The sequence below is a fragment of the Amphibalanus amphitrite genome, unplaced genomic scaffold, assembly GCF_019059575.1.
Source record: "Amphibalanus amphitrite isolate SeventyFive unplaced genomic scaffold, NRLGWU_Aamphi_draft 000188F_arrow, whole genome shotgun sequence".
NCBI classification, from domain to species: domain Eukaryota; kingdom Metazoa; phylum Arthropoda; class Thecostraca; order Balanomorpha; family Balanidae; genus Amphibalanus; species Amphibalanus amphitrite.
Window position 1 is genome coordinate 9,633 of NW_024881683.1, and position 14,462 is coordinate 24,094.

The following is a 14,462-nucleotide window of genomic DNA, read 5'->3' on the forward strand; positions in this document are numbered from 1 at the left end:
ACATGAACACCTTCAGAACTAACCCATTTTATAATTGGCTAGTTTGAGGTCACCGGACTGACTTGATCCCAGGATTTCGTGTTGAACTACAAATAATTAAAATACCTGTAAGTAAGTAGCCTACTGCCTCATTATTGGAGAGCTTGAAAAGTTACTTTAGTTTGACAAAAAGACGCGATTTCTTTACTATAGCCATCTATAGCCAATGCGCTTGTTTCCCTTATTCTGATGTCACATTTCTACCATGCGCAATAAATCGCACATCACTTTCTGCTCCCTTCTCAACGCTTCCCGAATTACGAACACAGCTCTTAGAGCGACGTCTTAGGCAATCGGAAGTGCTCGCAACTCATCATCCTTACTCCGTTGCTTTCTGCATAGGTATAACAGCGTCTTCAGAAACAGCGATTGACGCAACGACAACGCAACGCAGCGATTGAAGCAACAATATCGATATTTTCGAGTAGTGCAGGGGCATCGCATGCCATGGGTGACAGAACAATGGCACGACCTGACCATGAGATAAGCGCCAGAATGTGCATTCATTCAGATATTCAGATAGTGCATGACTCAGCTCTCTATTTAAGGTTGGTTCTGGGGAGGTTGATATCCTCATTATGATTATTCTTCATATTCTGAGCTGGATCGGTGTTACCTAATATACCAAAAAGAGAGAAGCGGTTACCAACTCCCACAAATGAAGAGCAAACTTTCGCTCAGGCACTTCCTGTCGATTCCATGCATGTTTCCAGCGCGCGGACCCCGTGCGACCTCCCCGCGGTGCTGCCGCCGACTGAGCCGGCATAGACCCAGCGCGGTCACGGCCAGTGGGCGGAGTTTAGTTGGGCCCGGCGCAACGTGATTGGCCAGCGCTCCCATCCAATCCGCTGCGGTAGCGAACGAGCCTCTATCCGGGTGCAAAATCTTATTAGCATTACGAGCCTATGATAAGTGCTCTAAATATTGATATTTTGTTAAGAGACCATATTGATGAAAATTGGCGCTTGAGCTGAAATATCTAATGTCAAAATTTCAAGCTAATTGGACAAAAATTGAAGAAATTTTTGCCGAAAAGCAGGGTCTCATGGGGTCTGAAATGCATAGTAGGAGAATCTGTGTGTGTTTAGTGTGAGGTGACACGTGCGACAGTGAGCCGAGGGGTGGAGAGCCGTGCGCCGTGCGGCGTGCGGTCGTGACCTGCGGGGTGGTTACTGTTACCGGGGGTTTGAGGTTTAGTGACCTGACATTTCTTGAGCTGTGTAATTTAAGTTGTGGTGAGAATTGTGGCGAGCATTGGTGACAGAGGTGATCTGCGGTTAGTGGCCTGTGATATCGTGAAGTGGCCGTTGACCTGAATTTTGAGGGAATTTGGGCGATCTGGTGATCAGTAGCAAGTGAGGGTGGTGTTTTGCGGTCCGAGCTGTGTCGTGTCGGTGTCTTTGTGGTTTCAGTAATCTGAGATGTAGTGGCATGTGGCGTGGTAGCCTGTGACTCGGTGAGCTGTGTGCTTGTGACCCGTGACCCATGACCTGTATCTGTGTCCCTTGACCTGATGACCTGTGTTTGTGACCCATGACACAATGACCTGTGTTTGTGACCCATGACCCATTAACCTGTGGAGTGTGAGCTATGACCTGTTTCTTACGATTGATTCGGCAATCTGTCAGTCGTGACCTCAAGTGAGGTCATTGTTATGTAGCAATAAGGTTGGAATTTATTCATTTGAATAATCACATGAAAAGAACCTATTATTTTATCAGGTGTTTTAAAAGTATTCGTGCATTTCCCGACCCTGTTTTGATGTCAGTCCCTTTATATTTGAATTTCATTTTAACCGGAGTTTAACATTTCTGGCAAAAATAAATCATTTAGGCTTGGACGTGCATTGGTTACGTAGTGTGTAGATTCCACAATCCACGTGACAACAGGATACGGCCACGGACAAACTCCACATACACTACGTTTCCATGACACGTCTAAATCGATTTAGCGAAATTTCACGTGCGTTTTTCTCGGAAACTATTTACCTTATGCAAAAAATGCGCGTAGATATGGTTTTAGCTATAGTTCGTTTTTCTTAAGTTTGCCCCCTTGCCCCTCACTGTAAACGTCTTTTTGAACACAGCACGAGAATTGCTAGCTGAATTACTGAGACAACTGGCTGGCGCACATTGATTTCACTAGATTTCACAGACGATCAATTTGATCAAATTTGTTTACTATTTCACAGACTCATAGCTCGTAATTACCAATACCTACAGCTCCACAGTGATAGACGACTTCTCAGGAATTATGTCTGAACTAATTAATAAATTGCACGGCGTTTAACATTAACGTTACATCGTCGGTGTTCAAAACTTATTTTGAAAATATTATTCATATCTCCAATACAATGTGCGCCAACCAGTTTTCTCAGTAATTCAGCTAGCAATTCTCGTGCTGTGTTCAAAAAGACGTTTACAGTGAGGGGCAAACTTAAGAAAAACGAACTATAGCACCTAATCCTATATTTACATTTTCAAATTACGCCTAAATGCTATGATGGAGCAAATCCTTTTTCAAAATCGGCTTAGATTGTGTCATGGAAACGTAGCTATAGTTGCCTTTTTGACGTGTTTAATTTGTCTCCCGTAACGTTACATCTTTAGTGCCCTGGTTTCATCGATACAAAATGCAAAGCTTATGCAGCTGATGGAAATGGATTCCTCAACATTTTTACTTACCTTCTTAGGAAAGGTGTTTTAATTGATATTCCACCAGGCAACTGAAAAGTTTATTGCCTATTTTCTTAATATTTCCTTGCATATTGCGTGAACTCTTGCAGTGCTTCGCTCACTCCGTGTGGTTTACTGTGACATGTGTCCGTGTTTGGCTGTTTCTTTAGGCGCGATAGTGAGCTTATCAGTGTTTTGTACTCTGTGTTTGCTTGTGTTCTTAGTGGAGCAACGGGAACGGGTGGGAACGAAATCGTGTTTTATTGGCTACAGAGTATAGTTGATGGAACGACAAAAAGTGCTTGAGATGTGACTTAAATTTTACACGAAAGTCTCTTTACTGAGCATCCATTTCCTTCCATATTACATTCGGCCTCATTCCAATTATCTTCGAAAGTTATAAGGCCTCGGAAACTCCATGCCAAGCCTCCAGTGTAACCCGTTACCCATCACCCGGCTCAGGTGCAGGTCACGTGACCGGTCCGGTCCAGGCTCACGCGGAGGAAAAACGGTGTCGACGCGGCGGGACCGCACACACACACAGCGGCACACACACAGACAGACGGACAGACGGACTGCCCGGGTCGGGTGTCGGGTGTCGAGTGTCTGTGGGCGGAGCACTGCCGGTGTCGCACGTCAGTAGCACGTGAGGGTCTTCAGCCGTAGGCACCGGCACCTCAACAGTGAAGAGCCCGAGCGCTTCTGTGAATGAAGGGCTGGAACGCCTCTACCATAGCGCTCTGAGGAAAGCGCAACTTCACTGCTGTGACGACGTGTGAAGACGGCGTTATTGGCCAGGCTTAGTGCCTGAAGCTTTGCAGTGAGCACCGAACAGTGACGTCATTCTCAGAGACCTCAGTGACGTCATCGAAAACGGCTGGTCGTGTGTGTGCTCTGAGAGCCCGCTGTTATCTGCAAGTGACCACACGATAGCACCTGAGAGGCTCTAGTTGGCGGGCGGGTGAGACCCAGGCCGGCCGTGTATTGCTGCTGTGACTCCGTGCATGCACAAGAACCATTGGAGGACTGTCACACCCGAGTGCTAATCGAGGGGCCACTCGAGTCTGATCCGATCGGCACGGCTCTGTTGGATGCCGTCTCACTCCGCCTAACCAGGTGTGGTGTCCTCAAGTTGAGCTGCTTCACTAGGAGAGGATTCAGGGCATCGGCAGTTAAAACTTCATACCTCCCAGACGGACTCTTCCCGTACCATGCACGACCAGCTCTCGATGGCGACGGGTCACTACGTGCCGCTGGACGACTCGCGTTCGGGCGCGCCACGTGCGCACGTGCGCCGCTGTTTGTGCCTGCGGCGCAGCACGTGCCTGCTGCTGTTGGGCACGTGTCTATACGTGGCGTGGCTGGCAGCCGGCGCCGCCGTGTTCTCGTTTCTGGAGCAACCCGCAGAGGACAGACTGCGGAGCCAACTGAACGAGCGCATCAGCCAGTTCCTGGAGGATAATCAGTGTGTGCCAGGTGCGTCCGACGGGGAGAGGGAAGGAGCGGCAGGGGAGAGGGAGGGAGTAGCAGGGGAGAGGGAGGCGGCAGGGAGAGGGAGGAGCGGCAGGGAGAGGGAGGAGCGGCAGGGAGAGGGAGGGAATGATAGGGGAGAGGGAGGAGCGACAAGGGAGAGGGAGGAGCGGCAGGGGAGAGGGAAGAGCGGCGGGGGAGAGGGAGGACCGGCAGGGAGAGGGAGGGAGTGGCAGGGAGAGAGAGAAGCGGCAGGGGAGAGGGAGGGAGTGGCAGGGAGAGAGCTGTCGGATGTAAGAAGGGAGCGCGAGGGACAATGTGGGTAATTAATTACCTGTACTTAGCTGTGGGCAAGGCCATAAATACTGCTGCGGGTCATTATGGGGAATCGTGCACAAACCATCAGCTTTCGGGTCCTATAAGTTTATTTTAAAGATGTTACATGCTGATATGAATGAGCTATGGGCTTAAGATGCAAGCAAATTTTTTTCGTTGCGATTTGATGTAAGATTGACAACGGAAAGGATATGACATTTTTCTCATTTCCGACCTATGCTATAGCACGAATTAGGTGAATTACACAAATTTCAATATTCCAGTCCAGGCACATTTGATATGCATTATGCAATACATACATAACATACCATAGCACACGACGCTGAACTTTACCATAAAACATCAACTTCTAGCCTCCCTCGACCCGTAACTTGAAGACCCTTGAAGACAAATGCTAACTCAATCACATAACGCACACTCGCCGCCCTAAATTACCCTTTACTCCTTATGCACGAGTGATACTTTGTCGTGGGGCCGTTGTCCGAAATGCTGTACGGACAGTTATCCCTTCTGTCACCCTCGTCTGGCTCTGCGGAGAGTCCGAGTTTCAGTTGAAGTTAGCGCACTGACTGCAGTCACTGGCCTTAGGACTGCAGACGTAGCCGCGCCCAACCCCGACCAACAGCTCTGAACAAATCTCGGACGGCCGATTAGGCCACGGAACTTGGCCAGGCGACCGGTTTATGCTCCTAGTTGGCTTCCTCAGTGGCGGCCTCAGAATCAGTGCTTCAATGCGTTGTTCCACTCGATTGGTGGACAAACCTACTTTCAGGTCCGAAATGTGGAAAGTTTTGACGTAACTGCAAGCAAGTACATCAAACTGATTTGGGAAATCGCTTGCCTTGCCATTAGTGGGAGCGAAAACACTCATAGAGTGGGCAATAAATCTGCAGAAATCTGCAGAAGTGGTAAGTTACCGCAATTTGTAGGGTGAAGCTCTCTACTTTCAATGTTTATTTAGACTCACTGACAGTAACGAGTCAAGCTGCAAGACAAGCGTGCAGTTTCCTGTTAAGTGTTTGTAAAAAAAGGGGAAGCTGTAAGATGTACCTGACAGGGATTTTATAAGCTAAATTTCTGCTTTCAAAGGCTTCGCGACCTATACCGATGCTTTATTACTACGTACAAAAAATGGTTAGTCATTCAAGAATACGCTTTCACATTCCTGTACGCTGTCGTTGGTCTCTTCTTTTTAACGGAGGAGAAGTGCCATTGCTTTTGTATATGAATCAAGTCAAGGTAAAGCGTCGTTTTGGATTTGAGGTCTTAGCACCTATCTCCAATGTTAGGGTCTTCTCATCAGCTATTTTCCCACAAGTCTGCTCGACTTGAGGTCGACTGGAAAAATATATAAATCGGATGATATTCCAGTTTGCTTTGGAGTGAAGGAAATAATATGACGCCTTTGAAGAATGCAAAATAATTTGTTCACCAGCAGTAGGCAGTATACAAGGTCTTCTCATAATACACTTTCATACAATTAACTGTGCTGCTCACATCCAGTATGGTCAAGCATATACATGACTTCTTGACAACTGTGCCGAGTATCCTAAGCTGCCGACGCGATATCTAAGGCCCGCTCCGTTACATATCCTCGCGCCGGCGCTGGAGTCGCCACAGATGTGATATACTGTCATCCCGCTCTGGGTCTTCACTGGAGGGCCTCCACTAGAGATGTCAATCGGATACCAACTTTTTGGTATACCGATACCAAACCGATACCAACTCGGTATTTGGTATTTCAATCCTAATGTGTTCGGTATTTTGTTGGTGTCATGAACCATCGCTAATGTTTAAGAGGCTAAGAAATATGTAAAAAATTGGTATTTTCCTCATGTTCCCAAGTTGGTTTGGTTTTTGGTATTTCTCTACGGTTTGGTTGGTATTTGGTTTGGTATCGATATTCCGATTTTCCGTAATTGACATCACTAGCCTCCACACAGTTGAGGTTCATTCACAGCCCGCTCTGACGCGTCCCTCTGCCGGCAGAGTCGGCCCTGGAGGACCTCATCACGGAGGTGGTGCTCGCCAACAACCGCGGCGTATCGGCCTCCAAGAACATCTCCACCGGCTCCAACTGGAGCTTCGGCCAGAGCTTCTTCTTCTCGGCCACCGTGGTCACCACCATCGGTGGGTCCGGGAGGAGAGGGGGTGCACTGTTGTAAATAGTAAATACCCATAAGTAGGTCCTTCGCGGAGGAGGGCAGGGGGCTGCCGGCACTGTCACCACCGGAGGTTTCTAGTTTCTTTGGTACTCAGCAGCCCAACATCCCATCCGAAGATACGTCCTTCAGCCTTCGGAGCTCCGCCACATCACTTTCGATTGGTTCTGTGGTCTTCGGCTTTGCGGGCATCACTACTGATGGGTCATTCGATCCTCAGGGCACTGCAACATCGCCAACAAGGACAGTCTTGAACCATCACCCAAAGCGCTGTAGTGCCACATGCCAACATGTAGCGTAGATCCAGATGTATTTACCGGCTCATATCTTTTCTCATTAATGTCCTCTGAAGAGTGCGAGCTCAGTTATCACAGCGTATTTGTGCAGCAATCGATCATTAAATACGGACACTGGGTGCCCGTCGCACGATCGTGAGCTAAGATTGCCATACTACACGGAAGTTGTCGTAGGTAATTCTTCACTACGAGCTCACATTCCCCCGACGGCGTGACCCATGTGTGGCTGTGCAGGGTGCATGTGGAGTGTGGAGCTGCCGGCAAGCTAATTCTGTAAATCGGATTACACATGTCCACCGGGCTCAGGGTTGTCCCGGGTCAAAGGTCATAGTATGCGTGGGCGAGGCGAGTTCACTTCTGTCAAATGGGCTTCAGGTGGACCATTGTCAGCCGGAAAGTTCAGGCTCTACCGGTCAATCGGTTGTGGCTTTAATGAGAAATGAGCTAAGTCAACCAGCTGAAATTTTCAGTGAACCATTGAAGTAGGTTTATAATCGACCATTATTTTCAATACATTTTGGAAGATAGAGAAGGGAACCAAGGAAATATTTTCAGAGACATTTGTAGGTTTACTTAGATACCAAAGTGCCAATGAAAAGTGTAAAAGCTCCACTTGGCTCCGTTTGTCTTCAATTTCTCTCAAAGCACGCGTCGGAGAGTCCATTTAGGAAAGTGTCGAACGGCCGCCGCGGCCCTGACAGCTCACCGGGCCTGTGTGCTGAAACTCGAGACGCCGCTGCGGAGTGTGGACGTGTTTGGACCCGTGGCGGTCTTCGGTCGATTGTTCGAGTGTTTGAGTTGTGAACGATACAGAGGGAGCTGAAGTGTTGTCACAGGTGCTATAGAACACCTGCTCTTGCTGAATGGGATCAGGGCCACGGGACAGGTGTAACAAAAACTACAACAAAAAACCAAACAGGTGTAAATTGGGTTAGCGGTTATAGTACAATGGGTCACAGTTCCACCTTTGTTACATGCCATTCAGGCCATTCGATTTAGGTTGTTGATTAGCCTTATGTAGATTTTGAATAACGACTTATAAGATACTAAACGACTTTCATATATCAAACGATACCGCGTTTGTTTTTGAAAGTGTGCCTTTGGCCGCTAAGATTAGTTACTTCTATTTTTCGTTTTATAAAGTTGTATTTTTATTATGTTTATTGTTTAAATGAAGCAACGATTTTACATTGCTCGAGGAACATTTTCCATTATCAATGACCATTGCATACTACTGTGATCGTAATTTGCATATATAAAGTTTCAGTATTCTTTTTTTTTTTAATTGGCATTTCGTCTTAGCCGACCACGCCAACGCAGAGAGGTTCCGTTTGCATAAACGCGTAGCTCGGAGCTTTATATATGCATAGCTTCATAAAGTCGCTGCCGGTAGTCTCGCTATCTCTGGATGTACACTGCAGGTTTAGGGGGGCCTCACTGCGTCTCACAGCTAATGGGGCCGCTGTCAGTGAGTCATTCCCGGAATGTGTTTCCTTCACCGCCGAGCAGGCCGCTGTCGACCCCGCCAGACACCAGCTCCATGAACAAGAGTGGTGGGCCTCGTTGGGGCGGCGCGGCGGCTGATGGCGCCCGTCCATTAACCAGCCACCTGGCGTCGTGAAATATCGCTCATTCAAATCACCAGTGCCACGTTAGCTGAGCCCGACCCGGTCCGACGGCCCGGTCCGACGGGCCGTTCCCGGTGATCTACGTGACCCGGGTGGGCTGCCGGTCCCCAGGGGGAGCGGCGATATGACATTAGGGTCAGCCGGGTCACTGCCGCCGGCGCCGACCATCCCTCTCCCGGACTGGGGTCTCCAGGGACCGCCACTCCGCCAGTAAGTGGGCTGGGCGGAATGGGCTGTCCGCGTGGGCGGAATGGGGGCGGAATGGGCTCCCCGGTGCCGGTCGTATCACACAGGAGTGGCGGAACCTCGGAGAAGGATCCGCCCGGAGTTGGTATGTAATATCTCCCTCATACAGTCAGCACTGCGATTTGATGGTTATAGGCCTTTGTGCTACCAACTTATAATCGCTTGTTTTTGTTTTATAAGGGTCAGGTTTTTATTGAATATAACGACTCATGCAAGTTGTTGGTTATCTTCGCTTTTTATTTATTTATTTATTTCACATAATCCGGTCATTCCACAGTACAGGGCTATCAGTGGCGTATCCAGGGGGGAGGCCAAGAGGCCATGGCCTCCCCCTTTGGCATCAAACATGCAAGTGGGCCCTTTGGGTCACTTGAGTGCAATGATGTACACAAGGGGGCCATGGGGGCCCTGAGGGACGCCCTGGTTACCTGACGGTCCCCCTGGTCACCTGAGGGTCCCTGGTTATCTGAGGGGCCCTGGTTACCTGAGTGGCCCCTGGTTACCTAAGTGGCCCCTGGTTATCTGAGGGGGCCTGGTTACCTGATTGGTCCCCGGTTATCTGAAGAACTCCTGGTTACCTGAAGGGCCCTGGCTACGGGGGCCCTGGTTACCTGAGGGGCCCTGGTTATCTGAGGGGCCCCTGGTTATCTGAGGGGCCCCTGGTTTCCTGAGCGCCCCTGCTTACCTGAGGGGCCCCTGACTACCTAAGGGGCCCGTGATTGCCTGAGAGCCACTGATTATCTGAGAGGCCCCTGGTTACCAGTGGGGCCTCTTGGTATATGAGGGTCCCCTAGTTATCTATCTAATCAGGGGCCCCTAGCTACCTGAGGGGCACCTGATCCCCTGGCCAGTGATCTGAAGAAACCCTCGTCACCTGAAGAGCCCATGTTTACCCGGGGAGTACCTGGTTATATGAAGGGCCCCTGCAGTCACATAAAGGCCCTTAGTTACCCGTGGAGCCCCTGGTATAACCGTCCCCTGGTTATCAGAGGGTCCCCTGGTCACCTGGTGGGCCCCTGGTCAATTGAAAGACCCCTGGTCAATTGAAAGACCCCTTGTCAATTGAAAGTCCCTGGTCAATTGTAAGGCCCCTGGTCACGTGAGAGGCCCCTGATTACCTGAACGGCCCTTTATCACTCAGATTCAATGGTATGGCCAGGGGCGAGGGGGCACGTGTCCGTTATAGGGATTAGGGTCCCCTCGCGCCCGAGAGGCCCTGCGGTGCCAATTGGCGACAGAGGGCCCGCGCTGGCATCGCTTCAACTGAAGAGGAGACCACAGGGCTTGTGAGAACACCCCATGGGCTCTTGTGTAGCCACACTTATCTCCAGAAGGGCCTCACGCCAGGTTCTGATGGACCTTGCCGGCCCTGAGGGCTCTTGCCGTCCAATAAGGGATCAGCTGTAAAGGCCCCATACCCGTTTGCTATGGCCCCACGGCCCACACTGGTGTTTCTGAGGGCCCTTACAACGGCGCCTGCGAAGGCCCCCACTGCCACCTCTAAGGGCCCCACACCAGTGCCTCTTAAGGGCCTACATCGGCGGCTCTGAGAGCCCCCACACCGGCGCCTCCGAGGGCCCTATGCACTGCAGCGCCCTATGCATCTGACGGTCACTTACCAGCGACTCTGAGGGCCTCTTACCGACCTCTGAGGGTCCCTTGCCGGCCTATGAAGGGCCACCATTAACTTTCAGGGCCCCACACACGCCTAATTGATGGCCCCCACCAGTGCCTCTAAGCCCTAAGGCCCTCACAACGGCGCCTGTGAGGACCCCACACCAGCGCATCTGACGGCCTTTCACCGACACCTCTGAGGGACTAATGCAGGTGACTCTGAGGCGCTCGTTCGCTTCACTTCCTCATAAAATACCGTGTATTTTATGCACACTTCTCAAGCAAAAAATAATACTTTTATCTGCCAATTTTGCACATTTTCTCAGGGCTAAGACAGACAGACAGACAGGCAGACAGACAGAGGTACCCGTCTGCAAGGGGGACCGGACCCATTGTGCCCAATCCCCTCATCGAAAGGTTTTGGATACGCCCCTGTCTGGGTTGACGGCGGCATCCGGGTGACCAGTGGGCCCCTTTGAGAGCAGGCGGCCCCCTCCTGGGCGAAATCCTGGCTACGTGCCTGCTTGAGTGTCCCAAGAGAAACAACCTTCAGGGCCTCATCCAAAGTACTGGCCCAAGCAGCAAGTCAAACTGCGTCAAACTATCTTAAAACGCCATTTGATGGCCCTCATAGGCCCTCAGAGGCCAAGGCCGAGCCCCCAGAGGCTAGCGTGGGCCCTCAGAGGTCGCTTTGGCGGCCATAAATAAGCTTAGACTCGAGCGTGGGATCCTTTGACGCTGGTGTAGAGCCCCAAGGAGTCAGCGCTTAGCCCTCTAAGACCAGCGTGGGGCCTTCTAAGGCCATTGTGGGATCTTCTAAGGCCAGTGTGGGGCCTTCTAAGGCCAGCGTGGGGCCTTGTAAGGCCAGTGTGGGACCCTATATGTCCAGCATGGGGCCGTCTATGTCCAGCGTGGGGTCTTTTAAGCCCAGCGTCATGGGACCTTCTTAGGTCAGATTGAGGCCCATTGGCCACCGAGACTAGCTTGGGGCCCTCTGAAGACAATGTGGAGCCCTTTTAGGCCAGTGTGGAGCACTCTGTGACCAGCGTGGGGTCATCTGTCATCTGACTTTAGACTTTAGAGGCTGGTGCTGGACCCTCAGAAGAAGCCAGCATGGGCCTTCATAGGCTGACTTCGGGCCATTAGTGGCCACCTCGTGGGCCTCGGCAGCCACTTTTCAGATCTTATGCATGTTTGAGCCTCCTGAGGTAGGAGTGGCCCTTAAAGGCCGGCGTGGGACCCTCAGGGGGCATCATGGGCTTCTAGAGACCGGCGTGGGTTCGAGAGCGACGTAGGGTCGTCAGACTGACTCAAAGACTCCCAAGAGCCAGCGGAAGGGGGGAGCCTGAGGTCAGCCATAGCATGGGTCTCCTCCTGAGGTCATTATGGGGCCCGGAGGCCAGCGTGGTTCACTCTGTTGCCGGTGTGGGGCTTTCAGAGGCCAGAATGAGCCTTCAGAGGTCGGAGTGAGGCCAATGTGGGCGACATAAAGCCATCAGAGTCTAGATCAGAGTTCAACCCGAGTCGGGTCCTTCTAAAGTTAAGAGTGCCCTCAACCAGCGCAAGATACTAATGCCTGAAACAGACTCTTTCCGCAGTCAGGAAATCGCATGCGAGAGCCTATTCCAATACATGGAAGCACGCTCGCATCAATCGCACGCACCTCCCGGATGCGATTGATGCGGGAAGAATTATAATGTACTAGAGGTACAGGTTTACGCGATAACTGTATGTTTTGATTTATGTTATGTTACGGGTGCATTAGTTTGGGTGATTGACTTGTATTTTTAGATGTATTATTTGGATAGATTTGGGTAGCTGTTTTTAATTAAACTGTAAGGGTTGGTGATATGTGCGGGGTGTTCAAGTGTTTTGTATGTTAGGCCCTTTTTGAACTTAACCCTACCCCTACCCTACCCTACCCTACCCTACCCTACCTTACACTAACCTACCCTACACTACCCTACCCTACCCTACCCTACCCCTACCCTACCCTACCCTACCCTACCCTACCCTACCCTACCCTACCCTACCCTACCCCTACCCTACCCTACCCTACCCTACCCTTACACTACCCTACCCTACCCTACCCTACCCTACCCTACCCTACACTACCCTACCCTAACCCTACACTACCCTACCCTACCCTACCCTACCCTTCCCTACCCTACCCTACCCTACCCTACCCTACCCTACCCTACCCTACCCTACCCTACCCTACCCTACTACCCTACCCTGCCCTACCCTACTACCCTACCCTACTACCCTACCCTACCCTACCCTACTACCCTAACCTACCATACTATACCCTACCCTACCCTACCCTACCCTACCTAATTCTACCCTACTTAACTCTACCCTACCCTACGCTACCCTACCCCACCATACCCTACCCTACCCTACCCTTCCCACCCTACCCTACCCTACCTTACCCTACCCTACTACCCTACCCTACCCTACCTTACCCTACCCTACCCTATCCTACCCTACCCTACCCTTACCCTATCCTACCCTACCCTACACTACCCTAACCTACCATACCCTACCCTACCCTACCCCTACCCTACCCTACCCTACCCTAACCTACCCTACCCTACTCCTACCCTACCCCTACTCCTACCCTACACTACCCTACCCTACCGTATACCCTACCCTACCCTACACTGCCACCGACAGTCCAAGTTTCAGCTAAATCGGCCCAGAAACGGCTGAGATATTACAGAAACAAATTAATTGTATTTACTGGCGAATCCCCTTGGCGAGCGGTGCCTTGTGTCGGCCTTCGTTGTCAAAGGTCAACGACCTCCCAGCTCTGATGCTTTTGACTCAGTTTTTAAGCGAACAACTGAGCCTAAAGCACGTGCCCTCTGCTCGGCGCCGGTCGCGGCCCCACCACGTGCACACCGCTGAACCCACACCCTCGAAAATTTAATACGACAAATGAATGCACGCGCTCGACTTGGCATGAAAATTTCACCCCCGTAGCCCTTACCGTTTCCGAGCAATAGCCTGTTTTTGCCGATTCTAATGCTAACCCTATGGCGCACATGAGCACGCGCCACGGGCGCACCCCCGGCCGCATCGTGCCCAAAATTTAATACGACCTGTTCATTTACGTGACCCACGACTGGTAAAAATTTCACCATCCTGCGTCAATCGACGGCTTTGCAATAAGCCTTTTAGGGAGTAACCCCGACGGCGGCGTGGGCGGCGGACTTTTTAGGATTTATAATATAGACTAGAGGTACAGGTTTACGCGATAACTGCATGTTTTGATATGTATGATTAACGGATGCATTAGTTTGGGTGTAGAAACTTGCATTTTTATTGGTATGATTTTTGTAGAAGTGGGTAACTGCTTTTAATTGAACTGTAAAGTATGAACTATGATGGTGATGCATGCGAGTTCTTCGAGCCCTTTGTAAGTTAAGATGTTACTGAACGCAATCCTACCCTACCCTACCCTACCCTACCCTACCCTACCCTACCCTACCCTACCCTACCCTACCCCTACACTACACTGCCCTACCATACCCTACCCTACCCTACCCTACCCTACCCCTACACTACACTACCCTACCCTACCTTACCACTACCCTACCCTACCCTACCTACCCTACCCTACCCTACCCTACCCTACTCCTACCCTACTCCTACCCTACCCTACTCCTACCCTACCCTACCCTACCCTACCCTACCCTACCTTTCCACTACCCTACCCTACCCTACCCTACCCTACCCTACCCTACCCTTACACTACCCTACCCTACCCTACCATACCCTAGCCTTACACTACCCTTCCCTACCCTACCCCTACCCTACTCCTACCCTACCCTACCCTACTCGTACACTAACCTACCCTACCCTACCCTACCCTACCATACCCTAGCCTTACACTACCCTTCCCTACCCTACCCCTACCCTACTCCTACCCTACCCTACCCTACTCGTACACTAACCTACCCTACCCTACCATACCCTACCCTTACACTACCC

General features: G+C 50.9%; 1 protein-coding gene across 3 annotated transcripts in view; it reads left to right on the forward strand.

The window, feature by feature from the left end:
- Positions 1-1,144: 1,144 nt before the first annotated feature.
- Positions 1,145-14,462, forward strand: part of LOC122384405 (potassium channel subfamily K member 6-like) — a 46,812-nt gene continuing 33,494 nt past the window's right edge. The window contains exons 1-3 of one of the 3 annotated variants that reach the window (XM_043371788.1): positions 1,145-1,204; positions 3,177-4,190; positions 6,510-6,650. In XM_043371788.1, the coding sequence (XP_043227723.1) occupies positions 3,926-4,190; positions 6,510-6,650 (406 nt within the window). In that variant the 5' untranslated portion in view covers positions 1,145-1,204; positions 3,177-3,925. Of the gene's footprint in view, positions 1,205-2,820; positions 4,191-6,509; positions 6,651-14,462 lie in introns of those variants that run through there. The other 2 variants (XM_043371790.1, XM_043371791.1) reach the window with 2 other exon arrangements.